The 18,412-nt window shown below is 40.2% G+C and overlaps 2 protein-coding genes across 2 annotated transcripts; both read left to right on the plus strand.

Moving 5' to 3' along the window:
• The first annotated feature begins 1,040 nt into the window (after positions 1–1,040).
• arrdc3b (arrestin domain containing 3b) lies at positions 1,041–5,728 on the plus strand. Its single transcript, XM_056737197.1, has 8 exons — positions 1,041–1,537; positions 3,338–3,419; positions 3,503–3,650; positions 3,736–3,838; positions 3,921–4,177; positions 4,258–4,414; positions 4,500–4,639; positions 4,729–5,728. Exons 1-8 carry the CDS (start codon positions 1,258–1,260, stop codon positions 4,795–4,797), a joined length of 1,236 nt encoding a protein of 411 aa, XP_056593175.1. The 5' UTR covers positions 1,041–1,257; the 3' UTR covers positions 4,798–5,728.
• Positions 5,729–14,224: 8,496 nt separating this feature from the next.
• On the plus strand, positions 14,225–16,309 carry cetn3 (centrin 3). The gene is made up of 5 exons (XM_056736514.1): positions 14,225–14,355; positions 14,639–14,774; positions 15,063–15,177; positions 15,363–15,554; positions 15,845–16,309. The coding sequence occupies exons 1-5, from the start codon at positions 14,339–14,341 to the stop codon at positions 15,886–15,888; spliced, it is 504 nt and encodes a 167-aa protein (XP_056592492.1). The 5' UTR covers positions 14,225–14,338; the 3' UTR covers positions 15,889–16,309.
• Positions 16,310–18,412: the final 2,103 nt, after the last annotated feature.

Raw genomic sequence — 18,412 nt, forward strand, 5'->3', positions numbered from 1 at the left:
TTATGAACATGAATATAACTCTACTGCCATCTGCTGTTGGGTTCAAATAATAAAGACCCCACCTTTTGATGTTTTCAACAGGTTGTAGGTTAAAATTAAATGCTTATATAGTATTTTAATTATTTTAACCAGTCATATTTCTACTGTTTTAATAGTCTTAGTCTCAGTTGACCTTAATACCCCTGCAGAGTCAATTTCTCACATTTTTTTAAAAGAATTCGGAAAGCCTTACAAAAAACTGCATGCATAAGACCTTTACATGAATTTAGATTAACATTCCTTTGTCATTTATGATGTTGAAACACCCCTACTGTACACTTACAAATATTGTGTTGTTTCAACCAATGGTTTGAAAAAATATGGATTAAATCCAACCGTTGGTTCAAATGAACCTAGAAAATGTCCATATTCGACCCGACCATGCGATAAAACGTGTTTTAAAGTCTAATTACTCAAGTATAATTTAGGCCTTACATTAACTTACTCATTTGTAAAAAAAAGTTTTCAAATTAAATAGAAAAGAAGTGCTGAAAATCACTACGTGCCAAATTACTGTTTTATGTAATGGCCAGTTTTCACAGGCAGGTGGCAGAAGAGAGCCGTGGAAAAAGTCCAGCCTTATAGTGACGAGATTCAACAAACAGTAATGACAAAAAACATATACAGAAAAGTATGAAAACAATAATACAATGAACTGCTCTGATCGTTTAATATTCAAAAATGAGTCTAAAGTTAAGTTCATACACGCTCCTGAAATGTTGACCTCTGTATTATATGCAAACTAATGTTCGGCTGGATTTAGGTCAATAGCTTTACATTTCCTCGACCTTTATTTTGTCTCATTTGCATTACCGTTTTCACATTTGTATTTCACATTTTTTGTGTATAAGCCATTATATAGGGTCAAATACAAAAGCACTTCATATCTGTGTGTCTATAGGGACGGACTGCACTGACAGACAGATAATAAGATGTTTTTTAAGGATACAGCAGACGCAGGAAGCCTTATCGATTGCGCATGCGCAGTAGGGCTGTTTTTCCGAGAGAGGAGGTATAAGACAGCGCAGCTGAGGGCAGAGTTTGTCTGAACGCAAGGGTACAGCTGCATCTCTCCATGCAGTCACCGTACAACTCAATGCATTACATGCGACTCTAGCGCCGAACCTGCCTGCAGCTTCTCTGCACGGCAAGAATCTTCCAGTGATCTGACCGATGACTTTGTTTTCTGAGAATCTTGCGTCTCGGTGAGTTTCCATCATGGTGCTCGGAAAGGTGAAGCACTTCTTTGTCAGCTTCGACTGTCTGAATGACAGCAACGTGCCCGTGTTCGCCAGCGGGGACTTTGTCTCGGGTCGAGTGGTCGTTGAAATCACCGGAGAGATTCGCGTCAAGTCGCTGAACATTTTCGGCAAAGGACTGGCGAAAGTCCGCTGGACCGAGTCGCGCAATGCTGGATCCAACACTGCCTACACACAGAACTTCACCGAAGAAGTGGAGTATTTAAACCACAGAGATGTGCTCATCTCACACTCTCGAGGTAAGAACCGGGAATCTTTTACTTTATTTCTCAAACGTTTGACTGTCTTTTGCCTCTTCAATCATTTCACTTTGATTTAAATGATCACTGACATACGTGCGACAGCTGTGAGATTCACTGAAGAACCATATGAGGATGAAAATGCACCCACTGCTCATAAAACCTCATTCTCATTTATATAATGAATGAAATATTGATTTATATTCAAAGCGTTACTTTGAATCTTTGATGAAATAAATGAAATGCGTTTGAATGGAAGTTGTTAGTCAGACAAACAGGATTGCTCCAGAAAAACAGGCACCCCTGATCATCATCTTGAAACGCAGATAAATACGTGTTGTCAGTATTTGTAATTCATCGATTAAAGTCGGCATCGACCCTGTTCGTCGTGTCATGACGTGCGTTTGTTCAATTATAAAAGATGTTTTTTATCACGGACTCTTCTGGTAAGTTTAGTCTTTGTTAGAAGCGGTTCAAACCTGTTCGGAAACTGCTCGAGAGGGGGTTGTGTGTGGGCCGAGCCTCTGCTCGCTGATTGGTGGAGGCCAGGCTTATCTGCTCGCTGATTGGTGGAGGTACTCGTGTGTCTCCGCTGATATCATACCTTTGCAGAACTGTCAATGCGACGGAACTTTTAATGTTGATTTATATGATATGCGATCAAGAGATTGCACACCCTGTGTTGACAAGTAAATAATAATCTTTTGTTTATTGAATAAAATGACACCAAAACAGTTGTCAGCTCATGCATAATCCTGCATTTGTGTAAAATGTACTGTCATTTAATGTAATGATCTATTACTGTAAACACGGCTTTTGATTTATCTGGTTCATCTGAGCTATGTGTAATGATAAACTCTATTTTTGTTTACGTTATGCATCTGTGTTTTTTGAAATGTCATTGTTTGTTCGTTGACAAACAACATTTTCGTATCCCACATCATGTACTCTATCGAACTGTATTTAATAAACAAAGTTAAATGTATTTTTGTGTAGTGTGGTTTTTAAAAGTGTCTGTTTTCTGAAGTCTCACTGAACCCGTGCAATAGTACACATTGTACATCTGGGGGCGTGTTTAACTGTGAAAAACACCCCGGTTCAGCCAATCAGGAGCCGTCTGGTAGTTTATGCATGAGTTACTCCGGCTGCTCGCGCCGGTTCAGTCCGGTCCTCTCTAGCTCTCGGCTGCCTCAGGCTGATGATGTTATTTACAGCATTGTGTGTGTGTGTTTGTGCGGGAAAATAACACAAACTTACACATAAAGATCATCACTGCTCGAACAGTATTAAGATCTTATAATGTTCTTGCTCTTTTTGACTAGATAGACACATTTTAAATAAAAACAATTGATTTAAAAGACATTATTAGGTTCGGTTGTATAAGAAGTTAAGCCATGTATTACATCATTGAATGGGTTATTTTTTCATTTAGCCATAGGTACACGCATACAAATGCTAATTTTGACCTTTTTTCTTTTATTTCCTCTTATAACAGAACACTGACTCTTGTGTTCTTCTTCATTTAATACTTTCATATTCGTATGTATGTGCATATACATTCTTTTACTGTGTCGTTTCATATATTGTCTTATGTGAATACAATTGAAAATCTTCATCTATTATTTTTCTTGTACTGTACAAAGCATTTCACAACGTGTTGTATGTACGATTGCGTATGTGAACAATAAAACGTGACACTTTAAAAATCTTGTCTTGTATTTTGTTTCATAAAAGAGAGGATGTTGGTCTTGTTTTAGGGTCTTATCATATTAGTATATTGTCTTGTTTTTCCTTCTTTAGATGATGACGGCTGTGACGAGGGCTTCTCTGTTCTTCATTCGGGTCGACACGAGTTCCCCTTCAGCTTCGAACTGCCCCAGACGTGAGTGCCTCTCCTTTCTTATCTCTCCTTTTTACACATGCATAATACATGGAGGCAAACGCTGACACGATTCTTTCGCGCAGGCCTCTGGCTACGTCATTCGAAGGCAAACACGGCAGCGTGCGGTACTGGGTGAAGGCCGAGCTCCACAGGCCGTGGCTTCTGCCCATGAAAACCAAGAAAGAGTTCACCGTCTTTGAGCACATCGACATCAACACGCCACAGTTACTGGTGAGAGCAACACGCATGACGGTCTCCGGTTGCGTGTTTGTGCTTTGACGGAGGTGTTTTGAGGCTAACTGGTGTTTCTTCACAGTCTCCTCAGGCCGGCACGAAGGACAAAACGCTTTGCTGCTGGTTCTGCACCTCAGGACCCATTTCACTAAGTGCCAAAATTGAAAGAAAGGGCTACACTCCAGGTAAGATGGGAAAGTAGCCCGGGGTGTTTCGTCATCATGCTCTTGAATGAAATCTGACACACGCGTTTGTTTCTCTCTATAGGAGAATCTATTCAGATCTTCGCCGAGATCGAAAACTGCTCTTCCCGTGTGGTCGTGCCAAAGGCTGCCGTCTACCAAACTCAGACCTTCTTTGCCAAAGGGAAGGTGAAGGAGATCAAACAGCTGGTCTCCAACCTCCGTGGAGATCCTCTGCAATCCGGTAAGACCGAGACGTGGGACGGCAAGATGCTGAAGATCCCCCCCATATCCCCTTCCATTCTGGACTGCGGCATCATCCGGGTGGAATATTCACTCGTTGTGAGTTGACTGTTGCTTTCATTCCTTTGAATGGGTGACCGCTGTCCGTCACTCTGCTAACATCATGCCCCTCTCAACAGGTGTACGTGGACATCCCTCGGGCTGTGAATCTGACTCTGAACCTGCCGCTGGTGATCGGGACCATCCCGCTCCACCCTTTTGGCAGTCGAACGTCCTCCGTCAGCAGTCAGTGCAGTATGACCATGGGCTGGTTGGGTTTGCCCGAGAGACCTGAAGGTAAGAGCATCGTCACAAACTTGTCGACGAGAAAATAGTGCAAAAGTCTCGTTGGTCTGACGTGTCTCTTCTTCTTCTTTTCTAGCTCCACCGAGCTACTCTGAGGCAGTAACGGACGAACAACGTCAGAACAATCCCCTGGCAGGTGCGAGAGATGAGCTCCAAGGAGCGCTTTACGGCTACATCCACGAGTTTCGTTACCAGCCTCCGCCGCTGTATTGTGAGGTGTGGAGCAGCTCTGTCCAACGTGTCTTGTGTTTTAATCCGAAGCTTGTGCTTTAGTCTAAAACACGTTGTTTTTCTCCTCTGGCTAGATTGACCCTCATCCGGAGCAGGTGTGTGCCGCCCAGAACGGGAGGCCGAACATCAGTCCGTCCCGCTGAAGAAATGAAGTCACCTGACCAGCGCTGTCAGGGATCTCTTATCTCTAACCTCAACCCCTCCACTAAGGTTCGGTCTTCCTCCTTGAGGAGTCACAAGCGCCGTCGTTCCTTGACGCAGACGGACGTCCTCCAGGAAACACTCCCGATCTCTGGATGGTCCACCAGGTCGAATCCGGCTCTGTGGCCTTCTGGAGATCTTGAGAGAGCTTCCGTCCATCCCCGATGATGAGCACAGACGAGATTTGATGGAGTAAAACTGTGCTGTCGAGATGGACTAAACGCAAAACCCCAAAACTTGTTCCTCGTGGGGGCCGGAACATTGCGAGGTGATCATTTTATCAAAACGCGTTACTCCAACGATTCACTCCAGAAGAACTAAGACACACTTCCTTTTGTCAGTTTGACTGTTTATTGACACATGAGAAGTGGATCTACCCCGATAATGTTCTCAAAGTGTTTTGAGGCGTTATGGAGACTGTGCGAAGCATCACGCGCCACGTTGCCTTTATGCTGAAAGCACAGAACAGCACTGCGAGAGCGTCCGTGGTACTCGTACAAGAGAAGAAATATAAGAGTTGTTTGATGACGAGCGACAGGGAAACTGACGTTCCTGTTGTCTCAACGCTGCTCTACACAACTCTGACATGATGCGTCATAGACTCTGATCCGAGCAACGCGCATCCTTTATTATCATGCTTGTTTCACATCAACGGTGGCTTTATTCTTTATCAAAGATTAGCACTTTCATACTTAAGTTTGACTCACACTCTGCACTAGTTTAACAAAGCATCTGAGATGTTTACACATATTTTTTGTTAACAGGCAAACTGAATGGACTAGCTGTGGCCTTGGCACAAAAGCAGTAAAATATCACTTTTGCTGAGTTTGTGCGCTGTGCTGGTGAAAAGGGAATCTGTATAGTGTGCATCTTGAATTTCTTCGGTCATGTATGTTAAGTGCAGGTCATGGTGTATACTGCATTGCTCTTGTGTTTCATATTTAAAACATTCTTTAACGTGCACTTCCAGGGACTGGAGTGGTCTTCGTGTAGAATTCAAAATGACCTTTATTGTGGACTATAAACATGTTACTCTTCGAGCCCATCTTCCATTTTTTCCGATCGCAGGGGCTGATGGGTGTTAAGCTACTACTAAGTCAAAAGGTGCAATATCATCTGTGTGTTTCTGCTCGGTTTTGTATTCTAAGCTTGTTGACTTTTCTACCATGATTTTGTAGGTTCACTATATGATGTCACAGGAGAAAATCATGTTTGTTTGTTTGCATCAGTCTGTTGAATAAATATGCCATTTTATACAGAAAAAAAGTTGTTTTCATCAATTTGACGGGACGTTTAACTGGTTAACTATTGAAGTTGAAGTGAAGATATCTCAATTCATTCCTACACATGCTTCAATATTCTTTTTCCGTTCCTGTTGGAAATCTTATGACCAGATGTTGACTGAACACACAGCTTCCGTTGTCTCTTGTTGAGTCCAGGAGTCACACAGAAGCCTCATGGGCTGTAGGGAAGCGGCATGTTTTCTTTTCCAGCTCAACCGGAACAGATGTTTGAGATGCATGTGGGCCACTAACCTCAGTCCTCTTCAGCCGATGCTGAATTAAGCTGATCTCACAGAATCTCTGCTGTAAACGCCTTAACAAGTCTTTATAACCGTTAAAGTCCCCTTGAATTTAAAAATGTCAATTTTTCACGTTATATTGCAGCGTTTTTTTTGTGAATAGTTTATCATTGTGTGTTGTTCTCTTTTTTTAAATTCGTGTGCCCTCATAATCTTCAGATAAAATCTGAAAATGCACTTCCGTCCTGTAGTGTATGTTAGACGGCTTGGGCGGAGCATTTGTTACCTCCCATTCGACCTTCAGTCTGCAACCAGTTCTGTTTCAAAACGCCACGGCTGTTTTTATGCATCCAATCAAATCGCAGAGAAAGACGAAAGCCCACGGCCCCAATATTTTCTCATTGGAAATTTCATTTCACTCGGAAACGCGTCAAAATATGGAAGTTAAAACGAAACTTCCAGTTCACGGGGATGTATAACAAATTAACAATGATTTGAAACAAGAGCATTTCAACATTCATAACGCAGTTTCTGACAGTGTTTAAGTCTCTCTACGCATGTTTAGTGTTCAACAGTCCTGGATTGACCTGAGAAAAACATCATCAGTCTTTGTGTGTCTGGATCTGAACACGCCTCGACTCAGACAACAGTCTTGTAAAGATAAACTGTAATCACACGTCAAAGTCAGGACATGAAGGCATAAAAGAATGCTTGTTTGTCTTGTTCTGAAGAAATGTTTTCGCAGCCTAGAACATCCACATCATGCCACGGTGCAAAATTTGAAAACATTTTAATTCACTCTTCAGGTTTGAACGTAGTATGACCACAAAAATGTCAAGAAATACTAGTACCACGTTAACCCTAAAACGAAGGGTGCATTACCTTGCAGCTTTTCTTACTCAACAGGTGAATGAAGACACTTCTCCATGTTACATAATGTCACGCGTCTATAAATACGAGTGCAGGCCGCTTTCATAACCGTGACATTAAGCCAGAAACGGTGAGACGTGTTTCTGAGACGGGTGCATGCGTCACTGGTCAGGGATCGTCCGTCCGTCTGTGACCCGACACATGAAACTCACCACATTCAGCTGAGTCAGAGAGACACGCCCACACCCCTTCAGCAGACACGCCGCGATGCCATTGGCTGATGTGATGACGCCTGCACAAAGTCTTTAGATGGTGTCTACAAAAGCGAGTTCATTTAGAAATGATATCATGTCATCGTTTCACTATTGCTTGTTTCTAAAATGAAATAGCGCTGATATGCAACGGTTTGGACTTTTATGAATATTATAATGATGCACGTGTTGTCAAACTGTTCCAAAGCTTTATTCTCACACCCATGCTTTCAAACTGATAAATCTATAACTGTATGTATATATATATATACTGTGACAGCTTTGACCTTGTTTCCCGCCGTGAGTCATGAAGTCTAACACAAGGGTGAGCTGTGTGCCACTGATAAACAAGAACCGGTTTGGGCCGGCGGTGCGAGCGTGAACCCAATAGCTCTGTGTGCTCTGTACTTCTCGACATACATACTTGAGGGCGTTGAAATAGTTTATCAGGCCAGATTGAGCTCCAGACTGTGAAGTGAAGTTCACCGGGAGAACGGCTGCTCCGTCTCTGTCACCAGCTCTCTCGGTTTACAGTTCCGGCCGGTTCAATCCGGCTCTTGCCGACTATTACAGCAGCTTATTTTAACCCGATCCTTCCATTCATTCTCCTACCACAGAGCGAAAAAATACCAGAATCCTTGATGTAATCCGTGATACTCTGTTTGCCGTATCGTCTGTCTATCTACCCATTTATCCGTCTGTCTGACCTTCCAGCACAATACATTCTTTATTTTTACATTTCTGAATGACGGTCACATTATTCAACGCATTTCATGACTGCTTAAACACATGATGATTTTATCATGTGCTAAAAAGCAGGATCATTAGAGACATCTGGATGTGACTGCGATGCGATGATGACATTTGTGCTGCGTCTGAGAAATCTGATGTCCATCACTCGCTCCATCAGCGTACAGATCAGCTGTTTGAAACCAACAATCAGTCACATAAACTTCTCTCGTATAGTGAGTTTAATTCAGACCGACTTTAATGACAGATCAGTAAATCACCCTGAGGTCAGATTGATCTGTGAAACACATTAATATGTACGTGTGACACTTTGGGGAGAAACGTCACTGCACACAGGAGCAGAAGTCATGAGGGTGTGATTGACGTTTGAATCCTGAACAGCTGTGGATTTAAAGTCAGATTGTGTTCTGCAGATGATAATCTTCTCTTTTATTGACCTCAGTGTGCGTCAAACATTTATATTACAGATTTAAATATCAATCCTGCTGTTGTCCTGTAACTAAACTTGTGACCTCTGATGAGATGCTTACAAAAAATCACAGAGCTTTTCTTTTGTTAAAGGGGTCACATGACACGGCTAAAACGAATATTATGGTTTGATTTAGATTTAATGCAATTTGTTTACACGATTTAAGGTTAATAAACGCTGTATTTTTTCACACACCGTGCATGTTTGTATCTCCTCTTTGCTCCGCCTCTCTGAAACGCGCATTTTTTACAAAGCTCATCATTCTGAAAAGCGAGGTGTGCTCTGATTGGCCAGTTCACCAGTGTGTAGTGATTGGTGGAATACTGTAAGCGTGTGAGGGAAATGTAACGCCTCTGACCATATTTGGAACATCAGGTTCTTTTTTCAATTGTACGGACAGGTACACCACTTTACTTGTGTATACATTTGGGTGGTCTAAGTCAAATCAGACCACCAACATTTGTGGGGATGTGGTTACACGAGGCGTTTCCGGCAGGTCTGGGTGAGCATTAGCTTTTAAAGAGAATGCATCTTTTGTTCGCACACTTTATTTTTGCTATTTTATGGGTCTAATGCTGGGTTCACACCAAACGCGCACACTCGCGTTCCACACTATTTATTACTCGCGGGAAACGTCTATTGTATGTAATTTGACTTTGTCGCGTCCATTGACTTTGTATGTAATGTAGTTGCGCAAAACGCCTAATTCGCGTTTGGTGTGAACCCTGTGTTAAACATACATGGGCGACTTATAACATACCAAAGATACAGAACAACATGTTTTCGCGCCATATGAGCCTTTTTTAATAACCAATAGCTTTTACTTTATTAAGTTATTCGTGGGTTAGTACAGTAGAGTCATCAATGTGTTTGCTCTGTATTCCTGAAAGAAAAATATAGAATACATCTTTCACATGTACAGATCCTTGTCAACATGTCTATGTCAAGATGTGTTTTAACCCGATGAAAGTGTGTCACCCGCATTGCTGATCTCAGCGATCTCAAAGTACACAAACACGCAGCTTCAGAGAGTGTAAGCATGAGGAATAATCGAGAGAACATGTTGTACCGGTGTGAACTCGTGTGACTGTGCAGGTGTTATGTGCTCACGCTCATGCCGGATGGGGGAAGGTTCGACAGAACATGTACATTTCAGGGGAGGAAACAATCTTGAAGCAAATATCAACAAACATTCTTTAAAGGCGGGGTATCTGATTTCTCTTAGCCGCTGCTGAAACACCCCTAACACCATCTGTCGCTTTCGTCAGTGTTCGGCTCGACTAATGTCCGTCTTGGGAACTGTGCACCTTACTGCTGATTGGCTACAAGTTGGTTTTGGTAATCGGCCTGACTTTGTCTAAACTAGCGTTTTTCAGAAATCGGACACCCCGCCTTTAAACACATGCACAGTAAACTCTTCTCTCAAATCTTGCTCAAAACTCACAGCCGCTCCATGCCATCTCGTGCATCTCTTGCATCGTTAAGTTATTTAAAAGAACAGCCCTTACGAACATTTACCCCATGGTTTTACTACAGTTAAAATTGAAAAAAAACATGTGAACTGTAGTAAAACAATGGTTATTATGACAATGAAGACTAATATCTGCTAACTGTTTATTAGACAGGCAACATGCTTACAATTAGGTGAACATATCTTGCAAAGTATTACTCCTTTTTTATATAATTAAAAAATCCTGTTGTTTATTGTGTTATCTTATGTCTACTGTGTTTTGTTGTATTTGCTAGCTGTAAGTTATTGTTACTTTAAAAAAACAATGAAAAAACAAACGGGTTGATTATTATTATTTGGAATGCAAAAATGTTATCTGTTGTTGTAAATGAACCCTTAACTTGTTGAATTAGTAAGTGTAGATTTTATCATTTTATTTTGAATACGACAACACATATTTAAACCTTTTATTTGAACATGATAACATTTTATTTTAAGATCTTAATTTAATGTCATCATGACACCTCAATCTATAATATTTCTACGTTTAAATGACTGACAGAGACTCATCCTCTATCAGCCAATCACTGTGGTCATAGTGATGACATCATCCATAGCAACGAGGTCAGTCCCTGCCCTTTTCATAGCTTAACGTTACTTTCTGTTCCTTAGTAAAAGTTGTTCTCAGCGGTTGTGAAGTGTTTTTAAGTGGAAACTTTGACTGGAGTTTAGGAGAGCTCTTAGTAATGTTTCGTGAATACAGGCCTAGAAGATCAATGTTTAATGGACACTCTCTGATCCCTGTGCTGGTGTAACTTACACATTGACGTTTAGCAGATGCATTTAAAATCTCGATCTCTACAAGGAAAATAAAACTTTGTTTGAATGATGCAGTTTTTATAAAGGAAGAACAGCTCGTGTTTGCAAAAGCTGTCAGAGAGTTCCTCTCACAGTCAGATGGTAGTTTCAGTGTTTTTCTTGGCGGTGGTTGAGACCCTAAAGAACTCCTGTGGCTTCATGATTTAGATTTGCGAACAAACAACATCTGCCGCTCGTTCTGTCCCAGTGAGAGGAGACACACGAGCGCGTGCGATCTTTAACCTTAAACCACAAGAAAAACATCCCATCATGTCCTCTCTGGTCTCTACGGAAGCTTCTATATGACACTGAATCGTTACCTAAAATAATGCTTTTATAAAAGGCTCAGAGAAAACGCTGCACGGTTACCTGAATGACACGTTGTCGTCTCAGCCAATGAGAATGAGGGAATTGTGAGGAGGCGTGTCTGGGACATCACCCCACCACTGAGCTGATGGACAGGATATTTGGGCGGGGCTTAGGGAGCGGTCAGAAGACCACACCTACTGTACTTACAGGAACAGATCTGGCCTTGTGTCAAACCAGTATTTCACCCGGCGCTCAATCAAAGATTATGATGTTATAATGATGCTTACTTTACACTGATATCTGCATTTGTGTCTCATAGTGTATAACATGTTTTTAGTTAAGAAACAACATCAATAATCAGATTTAAAGCACGTTTTAATGGCATGTCATAATGATATCCTTTATTAAACGTTGTATGTGCTTATCATGATTCTTAAGTCATTTTAGACTGTTTTTGATTATTCTTATCATGATTGCTAATGTAATTGTTATTTCAAATTGTGTCAATTGAATACTAACATCAATAGCTTATTAATAAATGTATAAAAAACTCAAATAGGCTTTACAGTTGGCAGTATATAAAAACACAGTGAGATGAAGTTTGTCAATGACACACATTATAATAACCATACAGGTTTGACATGACAAGAGAGTGAGTAAATGATGACAGAATTGTTAATTTTGGGTGAAGCGTCGCTTTAAAGTATTATGTGTGAACGCTCTGAAGGTTGTCTTACCAAACCTAACTACGTAGACGACAATAAAAAGCCCTCCCACCCCCACAAAGAAGGCTTCGGTGTTAAGGCAGCACCCAGTTACCGGTCTGAACTAGATAGTTCCAGCTTCAGCAACATCATATGGTACTTCCTCATCCTCGCTTTGTTCAGCACCAGCCAGCGTTCCTCCCCCATAAACAAGAGCAACGCACACACAATCGAGCTGACTCAACCAGCTTTAAATGGCCGAAAAATGTGTATTTTCCAAAGCAGATGTTTTAAAATAGCTATTTATTATCAATGTACAATGTCATGATCATCCACCAAAAACACAAGTCAAGATGGTCTCTGCATTTGAGGGTCCTGAGACCACAGCACCATGTCTGGCACAAGTAGGCTAATGAAATGAATGGAGAGTCATGTGACCAGTGCTCTCCAATAGGAGAAGAGCTGCTTTTGGGAAAGACGGACGCAAGGGAGGGAGGGACTGCATTAGTTTTTGTCTTTCTTGAAACAGACATCCTGTTCTTTATTAACTGTCTGGCTTAAGACGATGTGCATGTGAGAGATCAAGTAACATGATAATTGGGTCAAAACAAAAGAATCGTTCACACCTTCAGAGAGTAATGCTTATAGTGAATGTGAAGCTGACGTCATACCCTATGTAGCAGATGCGGCGCCATCTTGGGAGGATCATACTCCGCTGCTATGATTGCTTCGATATGTGTCATTTCTTTTTTTGAATGATATATGGAGAAATCGAAAGTGAAAGAACCAGGGGCTCTCCCTGAAGGACTCTGCTTAATGCTATTGCAGTTTTTAACGCGGCAAGATTGAACCCACCATAGTTATATTTCCTAATCAAACAAGAATAACGAAACACTGCATTGAAATCCCTAGCAGCCGTCCTCCCAAGATGGCGCAACATTCAACACGGCGTGACGTCGCTTCACTTTCTCGCTTCACTTTCTCTACAGAGAATCCTGTTATTTAGTAATACAGTTAAGTCAGACATCACACGGAGGTGACTTATTTCGGGATCTGTCACGACAGCAGGATGTGTCGGTTCCTCTTAAAAAAATCAAATAATCCACTCTGTTGTGTACTCGAGTCAGAACATGAAGTTATGCAGTGTGCACGCTTCATAGCACAACAACATTGTTTTACATGACTTCAGGTGCAACAAATCTTCAGTTTGAGTGCAAGAGAACTGTTTTTTTGTCCAGTTGCTTTGCACAAATCTTGACGCATGATGTTGTTCAACCAGTTCTAGCCCCGTCTGGTACAGAGTCTATTAGGGAGTGGTTTCATGACCTTAAGACCTTTTAATCTGGAACCCACAAAAGCCTCTTGAGTGCAGAGACTGAGGCCCATGTGCTCTTCAGAGGGGAAGTTGTTACGGATCCACCCAAACAACTTCCTCCAGTGTGCTGTAGAAACATTAACAGCAGTCTTGAGACAAACAGAAACACAGAACCTAATAAATGAGATTGATACTAAACATATTGTGTTATAAACTTTTTTCAACGGCGTGTGAAGTCTTAAAGAGTTTCCTGAGTTTTCTTGTTCCAGTTGAGCTCTGGTGGTGATGTCACGGTGTTGGGCGCCCCCTAGTGTTGAGTTATCTGAAAGGCATGAATTGAAGAACAGAACGTATCCATTTTTAGTTCCATCACATCGTCTTCTTCTCTTACTTTAAAGCCAAATAAATGAATTTAGGCTTAACGTCGTCTACTGTTGAACAAAGTCAATGTGATAAACATCATAGAGAGTGAGAAATATTCAACGAAACATCAAGCAAACGATTATAACATCTTATGAATTTTTTTCAAAACATGTTTTTTTATTTAGTGTACTGCTATAGCTATCACTTACCTCCATTAAGTATATTAATAATTTATCTATAATACAATACAATAAATTTATTTGAATTCATGCGGCGTTGGGCAGACCGATCGGCGATTTACATCAAGTACCGCGAGAGCTGCTAGAAAGCCTTTACAACGAATTCCTCTCGCGGTACTTTGATTTCATACACCGAGCAGTCTGCGCAGTAGCGCAAGTAACACAAACGCTCGTGACACCGGTTAGCGCTCCCATTCGCTGCAGAAACCGCCCATAAAGCGCCAAAGACCAATCACAAGTATCCTTATCCTGACGTTCAGACCTCGGCAGCCAATCAGAAACGCTTTGTTAACAATCAACTAGCAACGCGCTAAGCTTGGCGTCTGTCGCTACTGTTTTAGCAACATTAGCGGTCAGAAGATCTGTGAATAAAACCTGAAGAAATGAGTTTGACTGTCAGGTAAACGATATGTGTTTGATTTATAGCTCAGGTTATTTACGGACTAATTGCATTTGTAGACCCGCCTTTATAAAACAAGGACGTGTGAAACAAACTACGATCAAAGAAGCTTTTCCTCATCACACACACACACACACACACACACACACACTTGTGTACATGATCATACCTGACGTTACCTAGTCATCATTTTTCATCATAATTCATGTGATATGGATGTGTCATATGTGTTGTTTGTAACATTGGACCAGTAATCAGATGTTTGTGTATTTGCACACATTAGGACCGACCTAACAGCTGATAAGAGCAAAAGAAAGAAGAGAAGAGAACTTACTGACGAGCAGAAGGATGAGATCAAGGAGGCGTTTGAGCTGTTTGATACAGACAAGGACAAAGAAATAGATTATCATGAGTTAAAGGTGAAGAGCCTTTAACAATCTCACGTGTGCCATGTTCCTTCTCCATATAAATATGATTACAGAAATAAATATGATTAATATCAGTTTAAGCAGATGTGAACTGTTTTGATTTCCAGGAATATATATATATATAATGATCAAATGTGAAATATTGCACATCTTTGTAAAAACTTGAATGCAGCAGATTTGTATTGTGAATTGTTATTTGAAGACGAGTGTCACGGCTGTATTTGCACATGAAAATGTTATTTTGAAATGCTGTGTTTTATTATTGTATGTGTATTTCAGGTGGCCATGAGAGCTCTGGGTTTCGAGGTGAAGAAAGTCGACGTGTTAACGATCTTAAAAGATTATGACAGAGAAGGAACCGGGAAAATATCTTTTGATGATTTTAAAGAAGTAGGTAAGACTACACTGATGTTGGAGACGCACTGTAAGAGGTGTTAAGGTCATTCATATAGTTCACAGAAAAGTGCAGGTTTGTCTTTTAAATCGGACATTTCTCTTCTCGTCAAACTCTCTGAGATTAGACCTCATCTGCTTGCTGTTATGTTTCATATCAATTTATCGGTTTCTATTGTTTTAAAGTGACAGAGATGATTTTGGACCAAGACCCGAAGGAAGAAATTCTGAAGGCGTTTAAGCTTTTTGACGACGACGAAACGGGAAAGATCAGTCTGAGGAACCTGCGGCGCGTGGCTCGAGAGCTCGGGGAAGACATGAGCGATGAAGACCTGCGAGCCATGATCGATGAGTTTGACACAGACGGGGACGGAGAGAGTACGTTGCTGGATTTTCATCTAGGGAGAGATAAAAGCGCTATTTTTATTACCTCTGATGAATGGAAGTCATTACTGCGCTGTTCCCTGTTGGCCTGAAGTGCTTTTCTCAATTAAGTAACAGCAAATGAATGTATTGCAGCCAACAGAATGGGAACAGTTGAAATAAGCTCTTACTTGTCTGCTGTTGTGAGCTGTGATGTGTAATTGAATCGGCAAAATATGAATTGTCTGTGATGTAAGTAGGTCAGAAGTGAATTTTCTAACATTTGTTCTCATTGTGTGTTTCAGTAAATCAAGAAGAGTTTGTCTCCATCATGACCACTGACTCATGAGCAGATGTGTTTACACACCAAATTCATCACATAGCAGCTTCTTTTTATTTGTGGACATTAAACCTCATTTCACACAAACAATCTGAACGGTAAGTCCGGTAGAGCTGAAACTGACCTGGATGTTCTCAAAGCATGTCATTGCTGGACTTGAATCGGTTAGTTAGATTTTTATAGAGATACTTTGTGTTTTATTGTTGCGAAATTCTTGTTACTGTATGTGTCTGGTAATGTACTGTAGTTGTTCATTTCGCATTTGAAATAACATTCAAAGCCGTATTTAATGTAAATACACATTGTTAAAAAACGATTAATTTGCTGATTGACTCAAATCAAAAGCATCATCACACTGGCACAAGTGGTAGCGCTGTCTCATGCCCTGAGAAATAAAATTAAATAAAAAATAAAGTTGATTCTAAACTGATGGGTTGTAGAAATAATAGGATTGAACACTGTGATCTAGATACGCCTTTAAAATGAATTAGTCAGATGTTCATCTGTTTGATATCTGAACACCTGGGGGGAAAAATACCTCCCAGTGAGGGCAAACATAGTTTGTGTAAACCACAGTGTGTTTTGGATAAATCAATCAACTTTGATGTTTGACTTTGGGAGAATCTTTGTTTTTGGGCAATTGGACAATTTTAGTTCTGTGTTGGGTCACCACTTAAGCGCTCAATGAAGTCGATGAATACTCATTGAATCTTAGTGGTGACTCTACTGAAGGTCACATGTTTTATCATCAGATAAATACTTGTTGGTCTGGTGTTTATAGATCAATATGTGTTGTGTTATGTAAGTGATAATGTACAAGTGCGAAGCGGAGGGTCTTGTATCACATTGAAGGGTATTATTTCGTGATAACAGCCAGCTGCTTATACATTATCCTGCTAATTACACGGCTACTTGCCGCATGAGAAATAAACTGGACATGAAATGTGAATTTGAAATATTTGATAAGCTCATTTTTACTGAATGCAGACCAATCAGAATGAAGCATTCAAATGAGCCTATGCAAACAAATTCCCTTTTATTCTAACGTAAAAACTATAGTTTGAAAGCTGCCTTCAATATTTAACATAAATCAAACTAGCTTTACAAGTCACACATTTGATTTTAAATTATAATAAAGAAACTTAAAAACTAGTTATATTTACTAACTATTAAAGGAAAAGTTCACAAGAGATAAAAATGCGGTCATCAACTTACTCACCTTTTACTCTGGGTTTTCAAAGCTGTATAAATTTAAAAGAATGCTTGAAACCAAACAGATCTTGGAACCAGTTCACTACCATAGTAGGGAAAATTACTTCATTTTCTTCACTTGAACACAAAAGAAGATATTTTGAAGAATGTAGCACAGCCAACAGTTCTAGGGGACTTTTAACTACAATTGTCATTTTTTCTACTCTGGTAGTCAATGGGGTGCAAGAACTGTAACAAGCATTCGTCCAAATATCTTTTGACATAATTTATCCCTTTACCCTGATTTGATCATGTCAAATAGTACTACATTTAGAAGTCACTTTAATAAGTTGAGTTCAGATGACTTGTTAAGCCAGTTTGAATTTAATGCACTTGAGTTGAAAGTTTTGCAGTGGCCCATCTTTGATATTTGACGTTTTAAAGGTGTATTTTCATATCTGGCCAGTAGAGGGAGACATCAGTTCTAAAACAGCAGAGTTGTTTGTGTATCCAGATCAACTGCTGTCAAGAGAGAAAAGTGAAAACAAAACTCCCACATTACCCAAACTTAATTACAAGTTATGAAACAAAACGCTGTCTCGATCCTACTTGGAGGAATAGAACAGTACGCGTATGTCTGAGAATGTTTTGTTTCATGTCCACCCACATGAGATCATTTATTTGTCATTTCAGAGTGACACAAATGACTTTGTGTCTGAATGTGTTATGCATCACTTCATATGGCATTATCTAAAATAAAAATATTGCCAGAGCTCAGGAGGATTGATTCTCCGTCTAGAGAGAGCTATGAACATTCACATCAGTACAGAAGCAGTTGTCATGGATGCAGGTCAGAGGCGCACAGATGGAAACCAAGCCGTGTGTTTTCTACCTGCTAAATTTAAACAAAACAAATCAGGCCAAGATTAATGAAGTTGCTAAATGCCAGATGAAACAGATTTACTGTTCCTCTAACACAGAGCACATGCAGTATTGTCAGATAAAACCACCACGAACAATAATACTGTAGTGAAATGTCTACACTGTAAAAAACAAAAGGTACTGGCAGAAAATAACCAGTATATTTTCATTTATTTTACGGACATTTCCATTAATGCTAAAATGTTATTAAATGTTATCAGTGCAAGATTTAAAATACAAGTAAAACAACTGTAAGAAAAGGTAAATTCCTTCATATTGATAAAGTATATTGTGCCATATTTTTAGGGCTTTTTGTGTAGATACTATAGTGTTTTTGCACATTACCATAGTAAATAGGACAGTATTCTACAGTTGATCACAGAATACTGTAGTTTACTTAAAGAAAGTGTAGAAACTGCTG

The sequence above is a fragment of the Triplophysa dalaica genome, chromosome 22 (assembly GCF_015846415.1).
Source record: "Triplophysa dalaica isolate WHDGS20190420 chromosome 22, ASM1584641v1, whole genome shotgun sequence".
NCBI lineage: Eukaryota > Metazoa > Chordata > Actinopteri > Cypriniformes > Nemacheilidae > Triplophysa > Triplophysa dalaica.

Coding starts and splice junctions, on each gene's coding strand:
- cetn3 (XM_056736514.1), top strand. Junction 14,775..15,062: donor TAGATTATCATGAGTTAAAG/GTGAAGAGCCTT, acceptor TGTGTATTTCAG/GTGGCCATGAGAGCTCTGGG. Junction 15,555..15,844: donor CACAGACGGGGACGGAGAGA/GTACGTTGCTGG, acceptor TGTGTGTTTCAG/TAAATCAAGAAGAGTTTGTC.
- arrdc3b (XM_056737197.1), top strand. CDS start 1,258: ATGGTGCTCGGAAAGGTGAAGCACTTCTTTGTCAGCTTCGACTGTCTG. Junction 3,420..3,502: donor AGCTTCGAACTGCCCCAGAC/GTGAGTGCCTCT, acceptor TCTTTCGCGCAG/GCCTCTGGCTACGTCATTCG. Junction 3,839..3,920: donor AAGAAAGGGCTACACTCCAG/GTAAGATGGGAA, acceptor TTCTCTCTATAG/GAGAATCTATTCAGATCTTC.